This window comes from Scomber japonicus, chromosome 2 (genome assembly GCF_027409825.1).
Source record: "Scomber japonicus isolate fScoJap1 chromosome 2, fScoJap1.pri, whole genome shotgun sequence".
Lineage (NCBI taxonomy): Eukaryota > Metazoa > Chordata > Actinopteri > Scombriformes > Scombridae > Scomber > Scomber japonicus.
In genome coordinates, this window is record NC_070579.1 from 30,315,588 (window position 1) to 30,336,154 (window position 20,567).

The window sequence follows — 20,567 nt, forward strand, 5'->3', positions numbered from 1 at the left end:
TGCTAAGTCTAAACAGAATGAATTATGTTTAATTATGGATAAACAAAACACACTTACTCTAAGGGGAAACATAGAAAAGTGAGAACAGTCATTTCCAAACACAGACATAAATCATGTAATTATAATTAAATAATATAACTTAAAAACCAAAACCAGAACAATTCATTTATAACTTGCTACCTCACTCCATAAGTAAGCATCTGACTTGGCCTCTTGTTTTTGTTTCTAATTTAATAACTGCTTACAATTTTTGTATGTAATTTGTATGATATGGTGGTGATATGGTGTGTGATGGTCTTGTTAAAATCATTATAGTCTCTCCACTCAAGAATGTGCTTTCCTTCTCATTCCTTAAGATGAATATTTGAGCTTCACTGTGCAGAATAATGTACATGCAGAGTTTGACACGTTTTCACATTCATCTCTTGAAAGTAGAAAGAAAGTTTCTCTGGGCTCATTGAAAACCTGATTTAATGGCTGGGCATGCGGACATGATTAGTGACGTCACAGATAGTTTGGATGACTATTTTAGGACTGTAAGAGCCTAAATGAACATGTTATAAATCCTGGTAGATACTGTATAGGTGGACTGTAAGAGCCCAGATAGATATTATATACTGTATGTGGACTATAAGAACCTAAATGGACATGTTATAAATCCTGGTAGATATTATATACTGTATGTGGACTATAAGAACCTAGAAGATGAACATGTTAATCCAGGTTTTGCAACGGGTGAGTGGAGAGGGGGCGGGACCTGAGTTTTGACGTGACATCAGTAAGCACCAATCAGGTGACTTGATCTTGCACGGTGGACGTTTTCCTTTTGTTGAACCTCGCACATGCGCAATTCATTTCGAAAATGGCGGCCGTGCAGGGTGGTCTGGTCGACACAGATGAAGAAAAAGACATAAAAACAGAACCATCAAACGACGGCTTTGGAAATAACAATGTAAACGACGCACGACTGCTCTCTACGTCCCCCGGGGCTACTGCTTCGGCTGCAGCTACCAAACCTGCGGTGGGAGCCTCGGAGGACCAGCAGACGCTACTCGCAGTCCTGCAATTCCTGAGAAAGAACAAACTGACCGAGTCTGTCGATATATTGCGTCGTGAAGCTGGATTACCGGAGGATTCATTGGATCTGAAGGGGGGTGATTCCTTCGGGGCAGGCTCTGGAGGTGCAGCGGGAGGTGGGGACGCAGATGGCGGGGATGCAAACTCTCTTCTCAGCCGGGTGACCATCTCATCCACCGCCGTAGCTCAGGCGCCACCCAAAGGTCCGTATTAGACCCGGCTGCTGCTGTTTTTTAAAAATAAAGTAAACGTTTCCTGTCAACATAAAATCACTTATAAGTTAGACACAAACTCCTACATAAATTACTACTCACTTAGTGTACAGGTTTTTTAAAAATCGTGTTTACTCTGTTTGGGATTTAAGAAGGCTTTTAATTTGAAGCCAGTTCATTTCGGCGGCAATTGTCAACGTTTGTGCAGAAGAAACCATTTGTTTTCAGACATACCTATCTTATGAAAGATCGAAGGTACTCTCAATTTGGCAAGTTTTTTTTTTTTTCTCATAGTCTTCATCAGTGGCAGTGAGCTAGCTTGGCATATAGCTAGTTGTCATCAAGTTAAAGGATTATTCTGTAGTTTAACTGTTGGTTCAGGTGATGTTTTAAAAGACCATTTCCACATCTGGTATAGATAACCGCTGTAAAAATGAGATTGGACTAATCCAGTGTTGTTATTAAATCTGTAATTGAGCTAAACCAATGGTACGCTGTTATAACTGTCCCCCGTCTCACTCAACTTCTCTGTCAGCAGCTTCTGGGGAGGACCAGCCAGATGTCAATGTGGTTCTGTCAGCTTACAGCCAGCAGGGAGACCCACTTCTTTACAAGGTTTACTACAGTGGCTTGAAAAAGTTCATAGAGACTGTTTTGGACTGTCACCGAGCAGAACTGTCCCAGGTGTTCTACCCACTGTTTGTCCACATGTATCTGGAGCTGGTGTACAACAACCACGAAAATGAGGCCAAGAATTTTTTTGAAAAGTGAGTTTCCTTAATGTGTTTTATGTTCTTCCAAATTGAAAAGAGTTTACTTGCGTTAAATGTCATCCCTCAATAACCCCACTTCTTATGTTTCTTACCCTCTCAGGTTCAGTGGGGATCAGGAGTGCTATTATAAAGACGACCTCAACATTTTATCCAGCCTAACAAAGAAGGAGCACATGAGAGGCAATGAGACGCTGTTGGATTTTCGCACCAGCAAGTTTGTCCTGCGCATCTCCCGTGACTCTTACCAGCTGCTTAAGAGGCACCTGCAGGAGCGTCAGAACAACCAGATCTGGAATATCATCCAGGAGCACCTCTACATCGACATCTTCGATGGCATGCCGCGCAGCAAGAGTCAGATCGATGCCATGTCTGGCAGCTTGGCTGGAGAGGGCAAGAGAGAGGCCAATAAGGCTAAGGTTGGCATTACACACACACACACACACACACACACACTCACACATAACGGGATCTGTGTTTTCTTTGTCTTCTTTGTTTCTTTGTTCGATGACCATGTTATAAGTCCTTGTTTCACCATCATTCGCTCTCCTGTAGGTTTACTATGGATTGCTTAAGGAACCAGAAATTGAACTGCCTCTTGACGATGAGGATGAAGAGGCAGAGAATGAGGAGGGAAAACCCAAGAAGAAGAAACCAAAAAAGGACAGTATGGGCTCCAAGAGCAAGAAGCAGGATCCTAATGCACCTTCACAGACTAGGTAGGGATTTTTCTGGTTCATATACTGTAGATTCTCATCTCTTACCTCTATCAGCTGACTCAGCTACAGCATTGTGCTACATACCTGTTGATAACCCCAGTTCATGATCTTGTTATTCAGGATCCCTCTTCCAGAACTGAAGGATTCAGACAAGCTGGACAAGATCATGTACATGAAAGAGTCCACCAAGAAGATCCGCCTGGGACCAGAGTGTCTCCCCTCCATCTGCTTCTACACTTTCCTCAATGCGTACCAGGTCAAACCTCTATAATCACAACCATTCATTGTGTCTTTAAAGTTAACCCGTGGAGTTTTTTAACACTAATAATGCTGTCGGGCAGTGTTTTTATTAGAATCATCCTGCAGCCTTGTTAAGTCCCGCCTTTAATTTAACACTTTTTCTCTGATGGACAGTCGGTGGTAATAAAGTGCTAAGAAACCTAGCAATGCAGCAGTATATGCAGGGAATAAGCATGTTTGTAAACAATGCACCATTTAATATATAGAATAATATTTTTTAGGAAGGGCGTCTTACTCTCACATGTCTGTTAGACTTTAAGGATACACATGATACATTCTGGAAATACTGAATGTGTGAAAAACTCCACAGGTCATCTTTAACATGTGTGTACATTTAAGCAGATAGTAGACTGGACTGTTGATTGTAAACTACAGCAGAAGTCATTAATAATTATTGTCATCTTTTGCCCTGCAGGGTCTGACTGCAGTCGACTTCACAGACGACTCCAGTCTGGTAGCAGGAGGCTTCGCTGACTCCACGGTGCGAGTATGGAGCGTCACACCTAAAAAGCTCCGCAAAGTCAAGTCTGCAGCAGGTACAGCGTGTGTCAGTGACGAACGCTGAATGACTGTGACCACCACAGCTTTCTTATCCAACAGTGCGCCTTACGAACAAGGTATCTTTATTTGTGTTACCGTTAGAAAATAATGAACTCCTTCCCCATCTTTCCCTTTCTCTCTTCTTCAAGACTTGAATCTGATTGACAAAGAGTCAGATGATGTGCTGGAGAGGATCATGGATGAAAAGACAGCCAGCGAGTCTAAGATCCTATATGGACACAGTGGCCCAGTGTATGGCATCAGCTTCAGCCCAGACAGGTAAAAAGAACTAGAAAAATAGATATGAAAAATGAAAAAGTGGCCCTCTACCCATTTCCCATGTGACTCTGAACATAATTTCCTTTCAAGGTAATTATTCTTTTTGCCTTTCAGAAACTACCTGTTGTCAAGTTCTGAGGATGGTACAGTCAGGCTGTGGAGTCTCCAAACATTTACATGTCTGGTGGGATACAAAGGCCACAACTACCCTGTATGGGACACCCAGTTTTCACCTCATGGGTACTATTTTATTTCTGGAGGACATGACCGAGTCGCCCGGTAAGAAGCTGCACACTTCCTTAGATTCTGTCCATGTTCTTCTCTAACACAGAGGATAACGTATTACTGCGACTCTGTATGCTGGTGACTTTCAGTGGTGTGTTCTTGCTTTCTCCAACAGTCTGTGGGCAACCGATCACTACCAGCCTCTACGGATGTTTGCCGGTCACCTAGCTGACATCACTTGCACCCGCTTCCACCCCAACTCCAATTATGTGGCCACTGGGTCATCTGACCGCACCATCCGCCTCTGGGACGTCCTGACAGGAAACTGCGTGCGCATCTTCACTGGTCACAAGGTCAGAAGGGTCACCAGAGCTGCCTAGACCAGGCATGTTCAAATTATTCAATAAAGGGCTGTGTGCATGCAGGCTTTTGTTCCAGCTGATCAAGAGCAAACATGATTTGACTAATCAATTGTCGAAGGCTGAGATCAGTTGATTAAATGAGTCAAGCATGGTGTGCTCCTGCTTGGATGGAATGAAAACCTGCAGCCACATGGTCCTTTAAGGAATAGTTTGGACATCTCTGGCATCAACAATCCATTATATAGGACATCATTTGTTACACATTGTTATCAAGGTCATATTATGACAGCCAACCTGTTGTGTGATTGTGTTTTCCATACACCCACATATTGCACAGTTGGCAGAATTGAGTGCAGAGACCATCACTGAGCCAGTCTTTTAAACTTCATCTTTCAGGGTCCTATCCACGCACTGGCTTTCTCTCCCAATGGGAAGTTCTTGGCTTCAGGAGCGACTGATGGCAGAGTTCTGCTGTGGGACATCGGTCATGGACTCATGTTTGGAGAGCTCAAAGGTCACACGGATACCATCTACTCTCTCAGGTTCAGCAGGGACGGCGAGATCCTCGCCTCAGGTGGGTGCTCCACAATGTCTCTAAATATTTAAGTTCAGTTTAAGATGTATTCAAATCAACTGTTGAACTAAATGTATTTCTCATACTAAACTTATTTACTTAAGTTTTCATTTATCTGTTGATTTCAGTGTGATCACCTGCAGATATTGGTGTTTCTGAAATCATAGCTGCAGGTTACCATGTTTCCATCTAGTGGCCAAATATTCAAAGCCTCTTGTGTTTTCTAGGCTCTATGGACAACACTGTTCGCCTGTGGGACGCCATGAAAGCATTTGATGATTTAGAGACTGATGACTTCACAGCAGCTACAGGACACGTCCATCTACAAGAGAACTCACAGGAGCTTTTGCTTGGCACCTACATAAGTAAATCCACGCCGGTCGTACATCTTCACTTCACCAGGAGGAACCTGCTGTTAGCCGCTGGGGCCTACAATCCATAAAACTGAATTATGAGAAAATAATCTATGGAAGCCTGAAATGAAGTAAACATCTGGTCCCTAAAGTCCAAGTGGGAGTCAAATCAAACCGTTTTATCAGGTTACCTCTGGTTATCTAGCTGTGAATGAAGATTATAGTTTAGCCAGCTTGTGACCCTCAGTCAAGCTGATTTATTGCAGATATCCCCCTCGCCTGAGAAAAGTGCCATTGATGTTTAAGGACCATTTTGAAAATCACTGCCATGAATACAGCTTTGCTCAACATGTGGCTGACATTTCTGTATAATAGTCTTTTATACTGGTGTAAATAAATAAAGTGTTTTCTATGTTTTGGGCATAAGTGTTCTTTATTAACATAAGCAATCCAAACAGTCATACTTTTATTACAAGCACGTCCAGCTGCTTTCTCCCCTCCCAGCAGTTTGAAACGATGGTCAAAATAGACATCTGTAAAGAGAAGAAGTGAAACATATCAGCAATTTGTGATGGATGTGGAAACGAAACAGGACAGAGAGGTGTCGTCATACTTACATCACTTTGCTGTGACAGCCTTCTTGGGCTTCAATTTGTAGATGAGGAAGATGCTGGCTATAGCGGCATATGTTGCCAAAACGCACTGGGAGGAAAAAAAGGGGGATAACATGAGCACTGCATACATGGAGGTGATGCATGCAAATTAAATTTATTTCCAGGGAAGTGGCACATTAGTACTGCAAACTCACATTCCTCCTTCCTGTGATCGTGTATGCGTTGAAGTACTTGGCAATGCCAGTGAACTGGTGCTGGGTTCCGGCGTCGTGTCCTCCCATGATGGATTGTTAATGGTCCTACCAAAACAAAGAAATGCCAATGACTGATAATAGTACAGAATGTACACATTGCACTTGACAATAGCAGGGGTGGAAAATTGTAACATTTCAGAAAAATAAAGTTTTACTACAGCCTGCCACACAGACCACTGTGTGCATCTGTAAACTACCTTATTACTAGTTACAGTAAGTGTTACATGATAATCTGCAACTGTCTCAGTATGTTACTTAGAGAGACGAAGTTAGTTTCCGATTCGGGGTTCAGGCTCCGTTTTGCGTCACTTACACTAGTGAAAAAAGGTTAAACGTCGTAGCAAAGGTTTTAATTCACTTTAAACCCACTTTCAGATTAGGAAAATCTTTATTTTGCTTACGAAAAACAGAAGAGGCGGTTTCACTGACTTTGCTCTAAGCCTGTTGTAATGTCTGCATGGAGAAAACCTGCTGAATAAAAGCTGGGAAATCGTTCTTAAACAGAATAAAGGCTTCATCACTATGCAACTGCGTTTCAATGAGTCTTTAGAGTCTCCTTGTTAATGTAGTCCAGATTTGTATGACCTGGACCTGATCTACTTTGGTCTCGATTGGAAAAATGGTAGTGAAATCTGAGGTTTCCAGTTGTCTTAAGCAAAAAATGTTTCACGACTCTGAATCTACGATTTTAAACATCGTTAAGACTTTTTGCTACGACGTCTTGCACAAGTGTAAGAGGTGAAGACCTTCGTCCCAGCTGAATATCATATGTTACCCTTGTCCTTAACTACGAAGCAGAAGCTAACTTCAGCGTCGTTCGTCTTCCATACACTGATATGTCAAGAAGCTGGAAGCACATTTTAGTTCAACACTGCAGGATAACGTTTTCACCTAATGTCACCCCACTATTATTTAATAATTTTACACAATGTATACCAGCTTATTCGGCTCTAATTTTATTCAGCCTGACTTTGACCGGTCAATACCTGCTGTTTGACATGAGCCATAAGAACGTTCTCGTTAGCTTGCTAGGTTAGCCTGCTAGTCACTGCATTTTTAAGCTGTTATTAAAATACTACACTGCCACAGAGTAGTTTAAAATATAGCAAAGGGACCAGTCAGTACTGCTACAACAAAAATAATATAGCCTGATAGTTTTCATAAAGCACATTGTCTTACCTTTATCACACGACCCTTTGCAGACTGAATGAGACAAGTGCCCTTCAACAGAGGCCGCAAAACTAAAATTGCCAGGAAATCCCACCTACTCGTAGCAAGTTAAGTATATCACTATTGGTCCAAAATAATGTCACTCAAATATACAACCGAAAACGATCCCTGAATGGTCGAGAGGAATGCCAATCACTTTTACTTGTTTGTGATTGGACGAACAAAGAAACGCCCGTGTGAAGTTTTCATCCGGGTTGTGAACATGGCGTGCTGAACAACATGTGAGTTTGGAGATCTACAAGCCGGAGATTTAAAAGTAAGAAAACGTCCCGTTACCAATATTAACAGAATACTTCTATATGTATTTGATTTAAAATCCAATTTGTTTCATTCTGAATAGGCTCTTTTTGTACTAGTTAAACCGACATAGTGGTTAGAGAGAGCGTTAAGACATGTTAAATCAGCTATCGTTACAGAATCTGATGCATGTTTTCAGTGTTAACCTTATCGTCAGTAGCAATGAAACTGATATACTCTTTGTTCGATTTTACCTATTCGCTATTCCCTGTTGTGGTAGATGTGCATGAGAAACAGAGCTCCAGGGCTTTCCTCTCATGCAGTCATTGTTTCATATTGGAGATTTAACTGTCGAAAATACGTAAAACTCCACAAGTCTCAAATGTAATAACCCAAAATCTCTATCAGCAGCAGTTCAGAGGATACAAAGTGCCCGTCCATTAATAGTGACTTTTTTATTTTTGTAGACATCTGAAATAACAGCAAACATGGCATCAGTGGAAGAGGACTTCCCTCGAGGAGGGACAACCAACAAGAAGCCCACTGAGAGTAAAATAGTGACTCTACGGACTGAAGTGGACAACCTGTTCCAGGTAGAGTTCAACTCTTACCCCTTTTTCTGTATCCACACTACCGTACAAAGACTTCACATTGTCTTGACGGTTTGTGGCTGTGTTATATGCTCAGACAGAGGATTATGCATTCTTTTCATTCATATCACATCACACCACAAGGACATTTTCAAGTATAGTTGTCCTGACATTTTTGTATTGATCAACTAACTGAATAATCGTTGCCTCTCTAATTATGACCTGTATATTTAGTCTCATCCGGCCTACACAATGTCAGTAAAATAACCTCCAGATTAATGAACAGATTAATTTTTCTCCTTCAGCCAAGTGAACAACCTGAAGCTAAGAAAAGGAAGGGAGCGTCCAAAGATGACAGCAAGAAATTCAAGAAGCCAAAGACCGTTAAAGAGAAAGGAGATGGTCTGACCCTCAACACTGCAGCCAAGTGTGTGGAAATTCTACATGCTAAGGTAAGATTTGCTGAGCATCAACACATATTTATCATTTATTAAACATGTCATGCAGATTAATTTCCTGTGAATTAAAACGTTATTCAGCACATCTTCTAACTCCATATGCTTTCTCTTTCCCAGAATGTGAAGGAGGGCATGCTCCTGCTGGGCTGTGTGAAGGAGGTAGCAGACTTTGAGGTGACAGTCAGTTTGCCTTGTGGCCTGCACGGCTTCCTCAGCATCAAGAACATCTGTGACTCGTACACCAAGCTGCTCAGCCAACAGCTGGATTCGGTCGACACAGAGGTAGGCCAGATGTTTGTTTTTTCTGTTTATTGGATCTGTGGAGTCTGGTGGCTTAATAGACAAACAAACACATATTTCATGGTACGTTTTGCAGTATCTAACATCAATGTTGTGCCTTTACTTAACAGGAGATTTACTCTCTGCCACACTTCTTCTATCCTGGCATGGTGTTCAGGTGTGTGGTTGCCAAGTTGGATGAAGCAAAGGGAGGCTCTATTAGCATCCAGCTGTCGGTCAACCCAAAGCTGGTCAACAAGGCTCTCACTTCAAGCTCTCTGAAAGCTGGCATGGTGAGTCAGACATGAGCATCACTTAACCAAATGTTGGCTGTAAAAATGTTTTAACATCCATCAAGAAAAAAAAAGATTGAAATATCGATGCTGTATGTTGATTCAGGTCTTGACTGGATGTGTGGAGAGTGTAGAGGATCATGGCTACATCACTGACATTGGCGTAAGCGGAACTAAAGCCTTCCTGCCCAAGAAAGCAGTGACAGATAAACAAAGCAAACCTGAAGGTATGACAAAACAAATCACACCACTATTCATTCCCTAAAGACATTCAGTTTTGGAAGATCTGTCTGTGAGCAGGGTTTTTCACTCCATCAGTCAGGCACATTACAGAAGTGATGGGTTGTTGTGAAGTGTCAGTGTCTCTCATGTGATTATTTCTTTTTCACGTGTCCAGAACTGAAAGTGGGCCAGTATGTGACTTGTCAATTAGAAGAAGTGAAGAATGATGGACGCATGGTCCGGCTTTCTTTCTGTCCCCCGACCATCGCCCAGCCCTGTGCTGAACCCCAGCAGGGCTGGAACCTTACTAACCTCCTGCCTGGTCTTCAAGTCAAAGCTACAATCAAAAAGGTAGAGACAACTTTTATCTTTTCAATGTCATCTACTCTTTCAAAAAAAAAAACAACAACATTTTACTAACACTGCTGCATCTTCAAGTGTATGAGGAGAATTCTGAGGTGGTCTTAAATGCTGTTCATTTGATCTCATAACTTCTAAAACAGGATTTAATTTTGATAATGTTGAAATGCTTTGTGTTTTCCCTTTTGTAGGTCACCAAACACGGTCTGCTCCTAGACTTCCTGTCCTCGTTTAGTGGCCAGGTGGACTTCCTCCACATGGATCCAGAACAGGCATCCAGCTACACTGAGGGAGGCGAGGTAATGCTGATCTGACACAAGGATCCTTGTGGCGTGTACTACAAAGCATCACTATTATTTTAAGATGACTCAAAATCACTGTCATTGATTCTCTCGAAAGTGCATCTCTTTGAAACTGCCTTACATTAGTGTTACCTGTTACCACTTAATGTTTTTGTTTCACATGATGATAATAACAAAGTATAAACATGACAGAGTAACTTTATTTTTTATTCATCTTTTCAGGTGCGAGCCTGCTTATTGTATGTGGAGCCATCCACCCGTCTGGTGGGTCTGAGCCTGCGCAGCTACCTCGTTCAGCCCGGCAGCAGAGTTGAACCCTCCCCTGCTTGCGGCGAACGTATCGGTGAGGTGGTGAAAGGCTGCAAGTTGACCTCTATGCACCACATGTCTGGAGCCATGTTGGAACTGCCTGACAAAACACGGGCCTTCGTTCACGTGAGTCGCAGTGATGGTTTGAATATTTTAAGAGGACCTAAAGCTTTCTGTAGGTGTTCTACCAGCTCAGCCTCGCCTAATTATAATTTCACTGTCTTTCTTAAACAGAGGAACCACCTGAAGGAGTCTAACGAGCCAGTTAATGACAACAAAGTGCAGGCCATACCTGAGCACACCTGCAGGATCTTGGACTTCAGCCCCATTGACCAAGTTCATTTTGTTAGTCTGCGCAAGTACGTGGCTTCACATTTATCTATCTTATTTCATAGTAAGTGTTGAATTCAGCATTCCAGTTTGTATAATACCACTTTGTTCCTTGTCTTGTTTCCAGGAGCGTGATAAACAAGCCTTTCTTTAGATACCACGATCTTCAGCCTGGTCAGATTGTAGAGGTAAATATATAAAATCAGCTTTTTAAAGATTCTGTTAAAGCAACAGTTTTTTCAGTCAACCGATGATCTCATCTAGTCATTTTTAGGTAGTTACATCCATAAATGAAAAAAAAGAAATTGGGTTATATGTTGTGTCTTCTCCTCTCAGGGTACAGTGGCAGTTCTGCTGACTCAGGGGATGGTGGTGCATTTGTCCGGCCACATTAAAGGCCTGGTGCCCCGGACCCACCTGTCCGACATCGTCCTAAAGAACCCTGAGAAGAAGTACATGGAGGGCATGAAGGTCAAATGTCGGGTGAGTACAGTCCTCCACCTCGTTTTTAAAGTTATCACACTAAATGAAATCTGTCCCATGAAGCATCAACAGTTCAATAGTCATCTTTTCATAAGTCTGCGTGTGTTCATTCGTGTGTTTTCAGGTGCTGTCTGTAGATCCTGAGAACAAGAAGCTGTACCTGACCAGAAAGAAAGCCCTGATCGAAAGCTCCCTGCCGTTGTTCCTCAGCTACGACGACGCCCGTCCCGGCCGCGTTTCCCACGGCTACATCGTCTGCGTCAAACACTTTGGCTGCATCGTCCGTTTCTACAACAGCGTCAAGGGCCTGGTGCCACTCGGCGAGCTCAGCTCTGAGCCAATCGCCAATCCTGAGGATGTCTTCTACGTCGGTCAGGTGAGGAGATCAGAGAATCGGGTGTGTTTTTTAATAATCCAGTTGGAGGTTGTTGGAGTTTTAGTATAATAAAATTGCTGCTTTTGTTTATTTGTGTAGGTCTTAAAGGCCAAAGTAATTCATTGCGACACAGAGAAGGCAAAGATGGTGCTGACGTTTAGGGATGCAGTGGCAAAAGACACTGAGAAAATTCCCAAGCCCCAGATTGACTGTGAGGTGGGAAAGGTAAGATAAAAAGACCTCCTGCTTTCACTGTATCAAGTTTGAACATTACAACTTTGCTCATCTAATATCTGCTCTGTGTATCGATGTAGAAGCTGGAGGCCAAAGTGCTGAAAAAGGTACTTAACGGTCTGGAGGTGGCGATCCTCCCCGAAGAGATCCGTGCAACACTACCTACCATGCACCTCTCGGATCACATGTCTAACTGCACTATGCTGTGGGAGAGCCTGCATGAGGGAGACACCATCTCTGATCTAGTCTGCTTCAACAAGAACAAAACGAGGATTGTATCCTTTTTTTTAAAGTCTGATTTTTGTAGGTTTAGGGTTAGAGAAGATGATCTCAACTGAAAGGTTAACCTGAACCCTACTTTGATTGATTTGATTGCTCAGAAAGGTAAATTCTCTTATCTCTCAAATGTGAAAAGCAGGAGTTGTATTTGTTTTCCTTAGCTGCTCCTCTTTTAAAGACTCTCACCAAGAAACCAACAGTGAGATGGTCACTGGAGGAAGGAGTGGTGGCCAAGGAGTTCTCAGAGATCACAGTTGGAATGCAGCTGATCGGCTGGATCAAGAACATCATGTCCTATGGCGTTTTTGTAGAGTTCCCATACGGCCTTGTTGGTCTCGCACCCAAGTCGGTGAGTAATATGCCGGCACCTGCAGAGATTCTGATGTTCCTACTCCTTCGTACTTCAGCTGAAACTAAACATCTGTCTCCATCTCTGTGTCTCAGGCCATGACGGACAAGTTCCTCAGTGACACAACAATCGCCTTCCAAATGGGCCAGACAGTCATTGCTAAGGTGACCAACCTTGATGAGGAGAAGAAGAGATTCCTGGTCACACTGAAGATGTCTGAGGTCATAAGCCCAGGGGGGGACGCCCAGACCAGACTCATTAGAGGCCTGCAGGAGAGAAGAGCTGTGACTGAAATGTTGGCTACGAGAGGTATGTGTTCATGAAGTAAATTTAGACTTCAAAATAAACAGTTTAAAATCTGATGTTTTGATTAAATTCAAAGTTCACATGAAGAATTTAGTCTCTAACTTCTTGATATCTCTATCTGTGCTCAGATAACAGCGAGCTCCTCGAGCAGCTGGCTGCTCTGTCTATCGGCCAGAAGCTGAAGCTGACTGTGGACACTGTGAAGAAGAGTGGTGCTGTTTTTAAGTCCGATGACTTGATTGGTGCCACTATAATGGCCACCAAGCACCATGTCATGGGTATGTATTTAAACAGAAATAATAATGAATTCTTATAAGGTTATGTAGATTATGTATCAACCAAATGAATGTGTGAAATAATACAAATGTCAAAACATTTAACTTCATTGACCTTTTGGGACTTGAAGTGTGCAGGTGTTAACCTTTATCAGGGATGATGTTTTCTGCACCTGTGTGATGTACGTATAATTATTCACCTTGAAATGATAGAAATGTTGACATAACTTTGTTTGCATTAAAACTCCACAGAGTACGTAGATAAGCAATTCAGTCATGTTGACATAATCATGGTGCACGTTATACTTTTCACCAAATTTAAACCCATATGTGAACTGATGAAAGCTCCAAATTGACTGCAGAAAATAAACTATGGATTTAGTGCATCTCTCTGTTCTCAGGTACATGTTAAACTGCAAAATCACATTTTAAGTGATTGTTTCCTTTTGGCTGCATGTTTTTCAGGTGTTAGCTTGACCTCAGGACAGAAAGTGACTGCAGTTGTCCTTCTTGTTGACATCCTGTCCACTTCTGTCCACGTCTCCATCCTTTCCAAACTGGTGGGAAAAAAGAAATCTGTGAGTATTGAACTCCCAATGCCATTTGCAGACTTGTTTTATAATGCAGGAAAGTTGAGCTCACGTTAAATGATACGGCAGACTAAGGAGTAAAAGTTACTTAAACAGGAGGAAATACTGCCTTGTTGGGGATTATTTTCATATGCAGCCATGGCTACACAAACAATATTTGGTAGTAGGATCAATTAATTGATTCCAGGTGGTTTATTAATGATAAATAAATACTCACTATTGTGATTTCATGTGTATTTTTACAGTTAAATGAAGAGTCAAAGTACACAGCGATACTGCAGCACATCGACAGAGACTTTGCCACCATCTCACTAGATGACACGGCTCAGCTGACCATGATCGAGACAAGGAGCCACCTGAACGAGACATTCCTGTCTGAGTCAGAGAAGCTGAGGGCGGGGATGTATTTGGCCGTGGAGGTCATAGAACCCAGCTGCGAGGAACTGCAGGGGCTCCCCCTCGTGTCCTGGAAGCGCACCGCACCAAAACGACAGCGCACAATCTCAGAAAACCAGAGCAGCTCCAAGGGTCACTGCTTTGGCGACATCCTGCAGGCTAAAGTGCGGTCAGTGAAGCCTACCTGCATTCAAGTCATGCTAGAAGACGGAAGCATCGGCAGCGTGCACGTGTCTGAGGTGGTGGAGGCTAAGGAGGTGCGTCAGGGATCCTTCCCCACATCTTCGGTTAAAGTGGGTAGCGTGGTCACGGCCAGGGTCATCGGAGGGCGAGAGGCCACCAGTCACAGGTAAACAATGCAGTAGTGTCTCATTTTTCAGACTAAAGTTCCTACTTTTTGATTATGTTGTTCTTTTAATTAATGTTGTCTCATTTTGTTTAGTTTCATGGAATTAAAATGATCTCAACTCTTCTTTTTTCCAGATTCTTGCCCTTCTCCCATCCTAAGTTTACATACACCATTCCTGAGCTCACACTTATACCCAGGTAACTGTATAGTGAAGTTGATTTCTTAGTACACTGATATATTATAATAATAAATGTTGTCAGTATTCTTTTGTTGTAATAAATGTTGCACGTATAAGATCATGTAAAAGATCATTTCTATTACATAAGTCTGAGATTGTGTAATTTGTGTTACTATCAAATGGCATTACATTATTTGGTTTGTCCTTTTTTTTCCTCTTTTTTTTTAATGTTTATCTTTGTATTGTGTCTCCCCAGCAAACTGAACCAGGATGCAGATTTCAAAGCAGTTACAGCAAAAGAAAAGCTGAGCAGCTATAAGGTCGGCGAGGACATTACATGCTTTGTATCAAAGGTAAGTTGAGGAGATTGTGTTGCTTTATCACTTTTTAGCAAGTCCATCAAAGTTTTCCTCTTGATCAAAAGTGGAAAAACACATCAAAACAAGTTTAAAATACAGAAAGTAGAAGTTTGAGGAACAGAAACTTGAAATGTTAGTTTGTTCTGTCGTCACTCAGCGTGTTTATGTTTGTCTCCACAGTTTAATCCAGAGAGGAAGTGTTTGGAGGTCACCACTGATCCATGTGTTACTGCAACAGTTGAACTTCTGGCCATGATCACTGACCCTAAAGTAAGTTTAATCTTGTTCCCACACTAAGGCAGGGGTGGTTCATTTGTGTTTCCACATGATTTTTTTTTTTTTAACATTGAGGGCCTGAACATGAGCTGAGTCAAAGGTTAAATTAGATTAGGTGATGCTTAATTTAACAGTTAGCAGATGTTTAAAATAGAGCCCGATGTGCCGATATAATTCATATGGTAATATAATTTAAGTTTAATATATATGTGCTATTTTTTTTGTATGTGTTTTTTGTTGTTTAGTTAGTTATGACTAATTATAATTACTAAATTCTCAGTGAAGTTTATTGTTTGAGTGCACTGATGTCATTTTACAATAAAGTTTATTGTCAAATGGTAAAATATCATGCCTTCATTACATATCTTTATCACAAGTCTTTTAAAGTGATTTTTATATATTCATTATATGTAAAAGCATCAGTGATCAATATCAACAGATTTTTACTCCATAATTTTGGTATCCATATCAGCCTCAGAAATCCAGTATCCGTCTGACTCTAGGTTTAAAATGCATATATTTTTTAGGATGCCAGCCACCCGGAGAAACTGTACAAGCTTGGCCAAGTTGTCCACGCCAAAGTGGTGGAAGTGAGCTCCAAACCTCAGCGCCTTGCACTGTCAGTCACAGGTAGGAGGAGCTTGGACCGTTGTTGATTCATTGTTTACTCCTTCTCATCATCAGTTTTTTTTTAAAAGCTGTTGGGCTGTTGTACTTTGGTGATCTTATGCCTCTCTCCATATCAATTCCTGTTGTTTTCCAGGTTCCCATAAACTGGAGAAAGACAGTGTGACTTTGGGGATGGTGACGAGCATACAGCCACAAGTCGGCCTCCTGGTCAAGCTTCCCTTTGGTGGCATGGGGGCTGTTGCCGTCACTGACCTGGCTGATGCTTACAGGCCAAATCCGTTGGAGATGTACAGCAAGGATCAGCTGCTCAGGTCAGTAGATGGTGTAGCTGTCTCTGGCTTGATTGAGCAAACCATTTTTGATGACTTATGCTTTCAGTGCATATCTAAAGCTATGTATTTGTAAATGAGGCGCTGTATTGCCATGTTATGATAAATAAAGGAATCCAAAATCAGATAGAATAGTAGAAATCTTAAACTGAATTAACTGCTTTTAACATTTATCAGCAGCAACAGTCCATCATAATTCAGTTGTTTATCCTCTCTCTTTAACTAAAGGTGTTACCTTCTGGGAAATGAAAATGGAAAGTGGCAGTTGTCCCTACGTCCATCAAGGTATGACAAGGTCTCATTGTAAAACTGAACAAATCAGAGCTTTATAGAACAACAAATCTTCTTTTATTGTATTGTATGATTGATTGTAACTGCTCTTCTCCAGGCTGAACCCGCAGGCCAAGGCAGTGAAAGACGCAGAAGTTTCATCTGTACAAGAACTGAAGACAGGCCAGATCATCAGAGGCTACGTCAAGTCTGTAGGAGAGCGAGGAGTGTTCATCAAGTAAGCCAGTAATTCATCCGGCTCCGTGCTGGAGACGAGTAGAGCTTAAAATAGAGCTTAAAGACAAACAGAGGAGATGACAGGAGGGTGATTAAATGTTTTATATTAATGACAAAGGACATGCTTCACATTTTTTCTGAACTGTAGTAATTCAGCAGGCGCGATGACACCACAGAGACCCCGCTCATCTTCTTTCCACATGTTGTGTTTCAGGTTGTCGACGAGCATCACAGGGAGAGCCGAGCTTCAGCAGTCCTCCAAGTATTTTGTTGCCAACCACAAGGTCCTTTCTGAGCACCTGCTTCCAAACACCCTGCTCACCACAAAGATCCTAAGGTAAAAACAACAACAACAAAAAAAACATTTCACACTTAATTGACAGTGAGTTCAATAGGCCTTACAGGAAAAAAGCCTATTGAAATCACCGATCAGTGAGTTTAAATAAACCGATCACTGATCCGATCACGTCTTCTTTATCCACGCTCCGTTTTTTTAAACTCAGCATGCTCCTCCTCGTGTTCCCTATCCACGTACATTTGTGGTGTTGAACCCCACGAGGTGCTTTAGTGTTGCATAGAGACCTTGTGTTTTATCTGTCTGCACACACCACCGACACATAAATGTAGTGTTTTGAAATGAGAAGAATGCATAATTGATCATATCAGTCACCAGAAATAAGATCTGGATCAATAGGTTGATATGGGATGATGTATCTTTCTTTCTTGTGTTAATACATCCTCAGTCAAGTGCAGTTTTAGGTTACAGCCATTGTTAGAATTAACTTTGTCATGTCATTTTTTTGGGTTGTTTTTGTTGCTATCTTTAGTCTGCAGCTCTGTCTATTCTTATCCTCAGTATTGACAAAAAGGAGGAGTTTGTCAACCTCTCCCTTCTCCCCGCGGACACCGGGAAGCCAGACGTCCTCCCAGAGTCTCTGGGTCTGCCGCTGCGTCTGATCGGAGAGGAGAAGAAGAAACACGACGCCACAAAGAAAAAGAAGCGCACTCTGTCCGAGAGTGAGGAGGTAACAAAACAGCCTCCATGTTTCCTTCCACTCTCACATCACACTTTAGTACATTAAATTAAAAGTAAAACCAGCCCCATATAGATCAATGTCATCCTCATTTGTCTTTATTATTACATGTTGAGTAATAACCACTGCATTGATTTTGACCTCAGTCTCTGTGTACTCTGCAACTTGAAATGTTCATTTGCCAGAAACAAGAAGAATCCCAGGTCCCGAAGAAAAAGAAGAAGAAGAAAACAAAGACTGAGGACAATGACAGTGGAGTGGAGGTGTACTTTAGGGAAGAGGAGGATAAAGAGGATGAAGAAGAGCCCAAACCCAAGTCTACAAAAGTGAGCAAATTCACTGCTGCTTTTTAATTTTTTTTTAATTTTTCCATTCCTACAAATCTCCATAGATTTTGTACAGTATGCAGAACCTGAATAATAAATATTCTCCTTCTTGCTTTCAGCAGGTGACGCCCAGCTCAGCAGGTCCATCCAGACTGCAGGTGGCAGCAGGTTTCTCCTGGGACATGGGACTGAACTCCCTGAAGCCTGCCTCTGCAGATAAAGATCCAGACTCCAGCGACGGAGAAGACCAAGAGGGAGGTAGCAAGGTGAGGCAGGAAGGAGCATATTTGCTGTTAAAACCATTGTCTGTCATTGTGTCTCTTCTTCTTCTACATCTGATTCATTTCCTGATGTTTATCTCACAACTCATCCTCTCTACTTGTTCACCGCCAGGCCCAGAAAAAGTCTCGGCACGAGCTGGAGCAGGAGAAAAAGGCAGCAGAGAAGGCCCTGTTGCAGCGGGAGACCGAGCTGATGGACCCCAACCTGAGGCCCCAGGACACTGTTGCCTTCGAGCGCCTGCTCCTCGCCTCGCCCAACAGCTCGCTCCTTTGGCTCCAGTACATGGCTCACCATCTGCAGGCCACCCAGATCGAGCAGGCCCGAGCTGTGGCCGAGAGGGCGCTTAAAACTATTTCCTTCAGGTGACTGAATTGTGCATTTACTCTTTTTTTTAATGTTATTGACAGATTATTATTAAGATCATACATTTGTCTTGTAAGAGAAAAGAGCAGAAGGCAGCAGGAAGATTACAGATTTTAAAGACAGATGGTTGTATTATTTTCTAAAATGCCTCTCTGTTCTGGTTTAGAGAGGAGCAGGAGAAGCTGAATGTGTGGGTGGCCCTGCTCAACCTGGAGAACATGTACGGCACAGAGGAGAGTCTCAAGAAAGTGTTTGAGCGGGCACTGCAGTTCTGTGAGCCCATGCCCGTCTACCAGCAGCTGGCTGACATCTACGCAAAGTCTGACAAGACTAAGGTATGACCCACTGAGCAGTTTCACTTTGTATCCACCTGAGCAGAGCTGATAGCAACTCAGTTTATTACTTCCTGCCTGATCTCCAAAGCTGATGCTGAAATTTTATTTTTATGGCTGCTAATGTCTTTGTTGTGTGCCCTGTCTTGTGTTTGTATCCAGGAGGCAGAGGGCCTGTATAAGACGATGGTGAAGCGTTTCCGTCAGAATAAGGCGGTGTGGCTGAGCTATGGCACCTTCCTGCTCCAGCAGGGTGAGAGCGACGCTGCTAGTGCTCTCCTGCAGAGGGCGCTGAAGAGTCTGCCCTCCAAAGAAAGTAAGATGGCCTGTTTTAAATAGTGAAGATGTAACATCATAGAGCTGGATGTATTTCTATGCATCTGTAGACTAGAGATACAAGTTTGGTGAAAAGTCCTTCCAGCACTTAAAGCATTACAATAATTTACACAGTGTAGTCTCAGTGGATGGTAATTTCATGCTTCATTTATTAGACATGATGTGTGAGTGCAGTTGTGTCAGTGAATAGTGCGTGTAACCATTCAGATCCTGTTTCCCTCTCCCAGCTGTGTATCACTGCAGGTTTTAACCTTTATGCATTGTCATCCTCCCTCTCAGGTGTGGATGTGATTGCAAAGTTCGCACAGCTGGAGTTCCGTTACGGCAATGCAGAGAAAGGTCGCACCATGTTTGACAAAGTCCTGACAAGCTACCCGAAACGCACAGACCTCTGGTCCGTCTTCATTGACCTCATGGTCAAACACGGGGCACAGAAGGACGTCAGGTTAGGATGAACACTTTTTATTCTATTCCTTGTAACTTTTGTGTTCATAAAACCCACGTTAAGTAATAAATCACTGGCATAATGAAAAAATTCTGTGGGTTTCTGATTTCTGCAGGGCGCTGTTTGATCGTGTGATCCACCTCAGTGTTTCTGTGAAGAAGATCAAGTTCTTCTTCAAGCGCTATCTGGAGTATGAGAAGAAGCATGGCACCCCACAGAGCATCCAGGCAGTCAAAGAGAAGGCCATGGAGTTTGTGGAAGCCAAAGGCACAGAGGCTGCCAATTAAAGACCAAATACACACAACTGTACACATCTTCTGTATGTGCGTGGACTCCTGTGTGTCATGGCTGCAGATGCTCATACAGATTCCTGCTCAAAATGATCCACTCTTTATCATCAACTGGAGGCTTTTGAACTTTTTGAACAAATCTCTGTGAAGAGGATTGTAATCACCCATAAATGTTTAAACATATTGAACATTTCATCTACTTGCATTTTTAATCAATTTTGTATGTGAATGATTCTGAGCTATGGGAGTAGTAAATGTTTAGATTATTGCATTTTTTTGAATGGATTTATAAAAGGATGCATAACATATTTGTGGGAGTATTTGTACTACATTGACCAATAAATCCACAACGCT

At 42.3% G+C, this 20,567-nt stretch overlaps 3 protein-coding genes across 4 annotated transcripts; 2 read left to right on the forward strand and 1 right to left on the reverse strand.

The window, feature by feature from the left end:
* Positions 1 to 862: 862 nt before the first annotated feature.
* Positions 863 to 5,825, forward strand: taf5 (TAF5 RNA polymerase II, TATA box binding protein (TBP)-associated factor). Of its 2 annotated transcripts, none has more exons than XM_053330925.1 (11): positions 863 to 1,280; positions 1,825 to 2,056; positions 2,163 to 2,478; positions 2,615 to 2,778; positions 2,899 to 3,034; positions 3,494 to 3,614; positions 3,768 to 3,897; positions 4,012 to 4,176; positions 4,298 to 4,475; positions 4,881 to 5,058; positions 5,286 to 5,825. In XM_053330925.1, the coding sequence occupies exons 1-11, from the start codon at positions 863 to 865 to the stop codon at positions 5,498 to 5,500; spliced, it is 2,253 nt and encodes a 750-aa protein (XP_053186900.1). In that variant the 3' UTR covers positions 5,501 to 5,825. The 2 variants fall into 2 exon arrangements, with proteins under 2 accessions (XP_053186900.1, XP_053186901.1); XM_053330926.1 differs by having other exon boundaries at positions 1,828 to 2,056.
* atp5md (ATP synthase membrane subunit k) lies at positions 5,817 to 7,520 on the reverse strand. The gene is made up of 4 exons (XM_053330927.1): positions 7,459 to 7,520; positions 6,220 to 6,324; positions 6,029 to 6,113; positions 5,817 to 5,944 (listed from the first exon to the last, which is right to left on the reverse strand). The coding sequence occupies exons 2-3, from the start codon at positions 6,304 to 6,306 to the stop codon at positions 6,030 to 6,032; spliced, it is 171 nt and encodes a 56-aa protein (XP_053186902.1). The 5' UTR covers positions 6,307 to 6,324; positions 7,459 to 7,520; the 3' UTR covers positions 5,817 to 5,944; position 6,029.
* Positions 7,521 to 7,707: 187 nt separating this feature from the next.
* On the forward strand, positions 7,708 to 20,566 carry pdcd11 (programmed cell death 11). The gene is made up of 36 exons (XM_053330931.1): positions 7,708 to 7,765; positions 8,214 to 8,339; positions 8,642 to 8,788; positions 8,912 to 9,076; positions 9,205 to 9,366; positions 9,473 to 9,593; positions 9,764 to 9,939; positions 10,140 to 10,247; positions 10,473 to 10,685; positions 10,794 to 10,918; positions 11,017 to 11,077; positions 11,226 to 11,372; positions 11,497 to 11,748; positions 11,848 to 11,973; positions 12,063 to 12,257; positions 12,440 to 12,610; positions 12,706 to 12,919; positions 13,045 to 13,194; positions 13,657 to 13,769; positions 14,027 to 14,526; positions 14,661 to 14,723; positions 14,961 to 15,057; positions 15,244 to 15,333; positions 15,867 to 15,969; positions 16,103 to 16,280; positions 16,527 to 16,583; positions 16,687 to 16,806; positions 17,020 to 17,142; positions 17,662 to 17,830; positions 18,025 to 18,165; positions 18,285 to 18,431; positions 18,559 to 18,809; positions 18,977 to 19,145; positions 19,305 to 19,458; positions 19,758 to 19,923; positions 20,039 to 20,566. Exons 2-36 carry the CDS (start codon positions 8,235 to 8,237, stop codon positions 20,208 to 20,210), a joined length of 5,451 nt encoding a protein of 1,816 aa, XP_053186906.1. The 5' UTR covers positions 7,708 to 7,765; positions 8,214 to 8,234; the 3' UTR covers positions 20,211 to 20,566.
* The last annotated feature ends 1 nt before the right edge of the window (position 20,567 follows it).

Bases quoted from the DNA above. Each gene is read 5' to 3' on its own strand.
- taf5 (XM_053330925.1), top strand. From the start codon at position 863: ATGGCGGCCGTGCAGGGTGGTCTGGTCGACACAGATGAAGAAAAAGAC. The intron at 2,779-2,898 runs GTAGGGATTTTT...CTTGTTATTCAG, and splicing joins AATGCACCTTCACAGACTAG to GATCCCTCTTCCAGAACTGA. The intron at 5,059-5,285 runs GTGGGTGCTCCA...TGTGTTTTCTAG, and splicing joins CGGCGAGATCCTCGCCTCAG to GCTCTATGGACAACACTGTT.
- atp5md (XM_053330927.1), bottom strand. From the start codon at position 6,306: ATGGGAGGACACGACGCCGGAACCCAGCACCAGTTCACTGGCATTGCC. The intron at 6,114-6,219 runs GTGAGTTTGCAG...TTTTCCTCCCAG, and splicing joins CGATCACAGGAAGGAGGAAT to TGCGTTTTGGCAACATATGC.
- pdcd11 (XM_053330931.1), top strand. From the start codon at position 8,235: ATGGCATCAGTGGAAGAGGACTTCCCTCGAGGAGGGACAACCAACAAG. The intron at 8,789-8,911 runs GTAAGATTTGCT...TCTCTTTCCCAG, and splicing joins TGGAAATTCTACATGCTAAG to AATGTGAAGGAGGGCATGCT. The intron at 9,077-9,204 runs GTAGGCCAGATG...TTTACTTAACAG, and splicing joins TGGATTCGGTCGACACAGAG to GAGATTTACTCTCTGCCACA.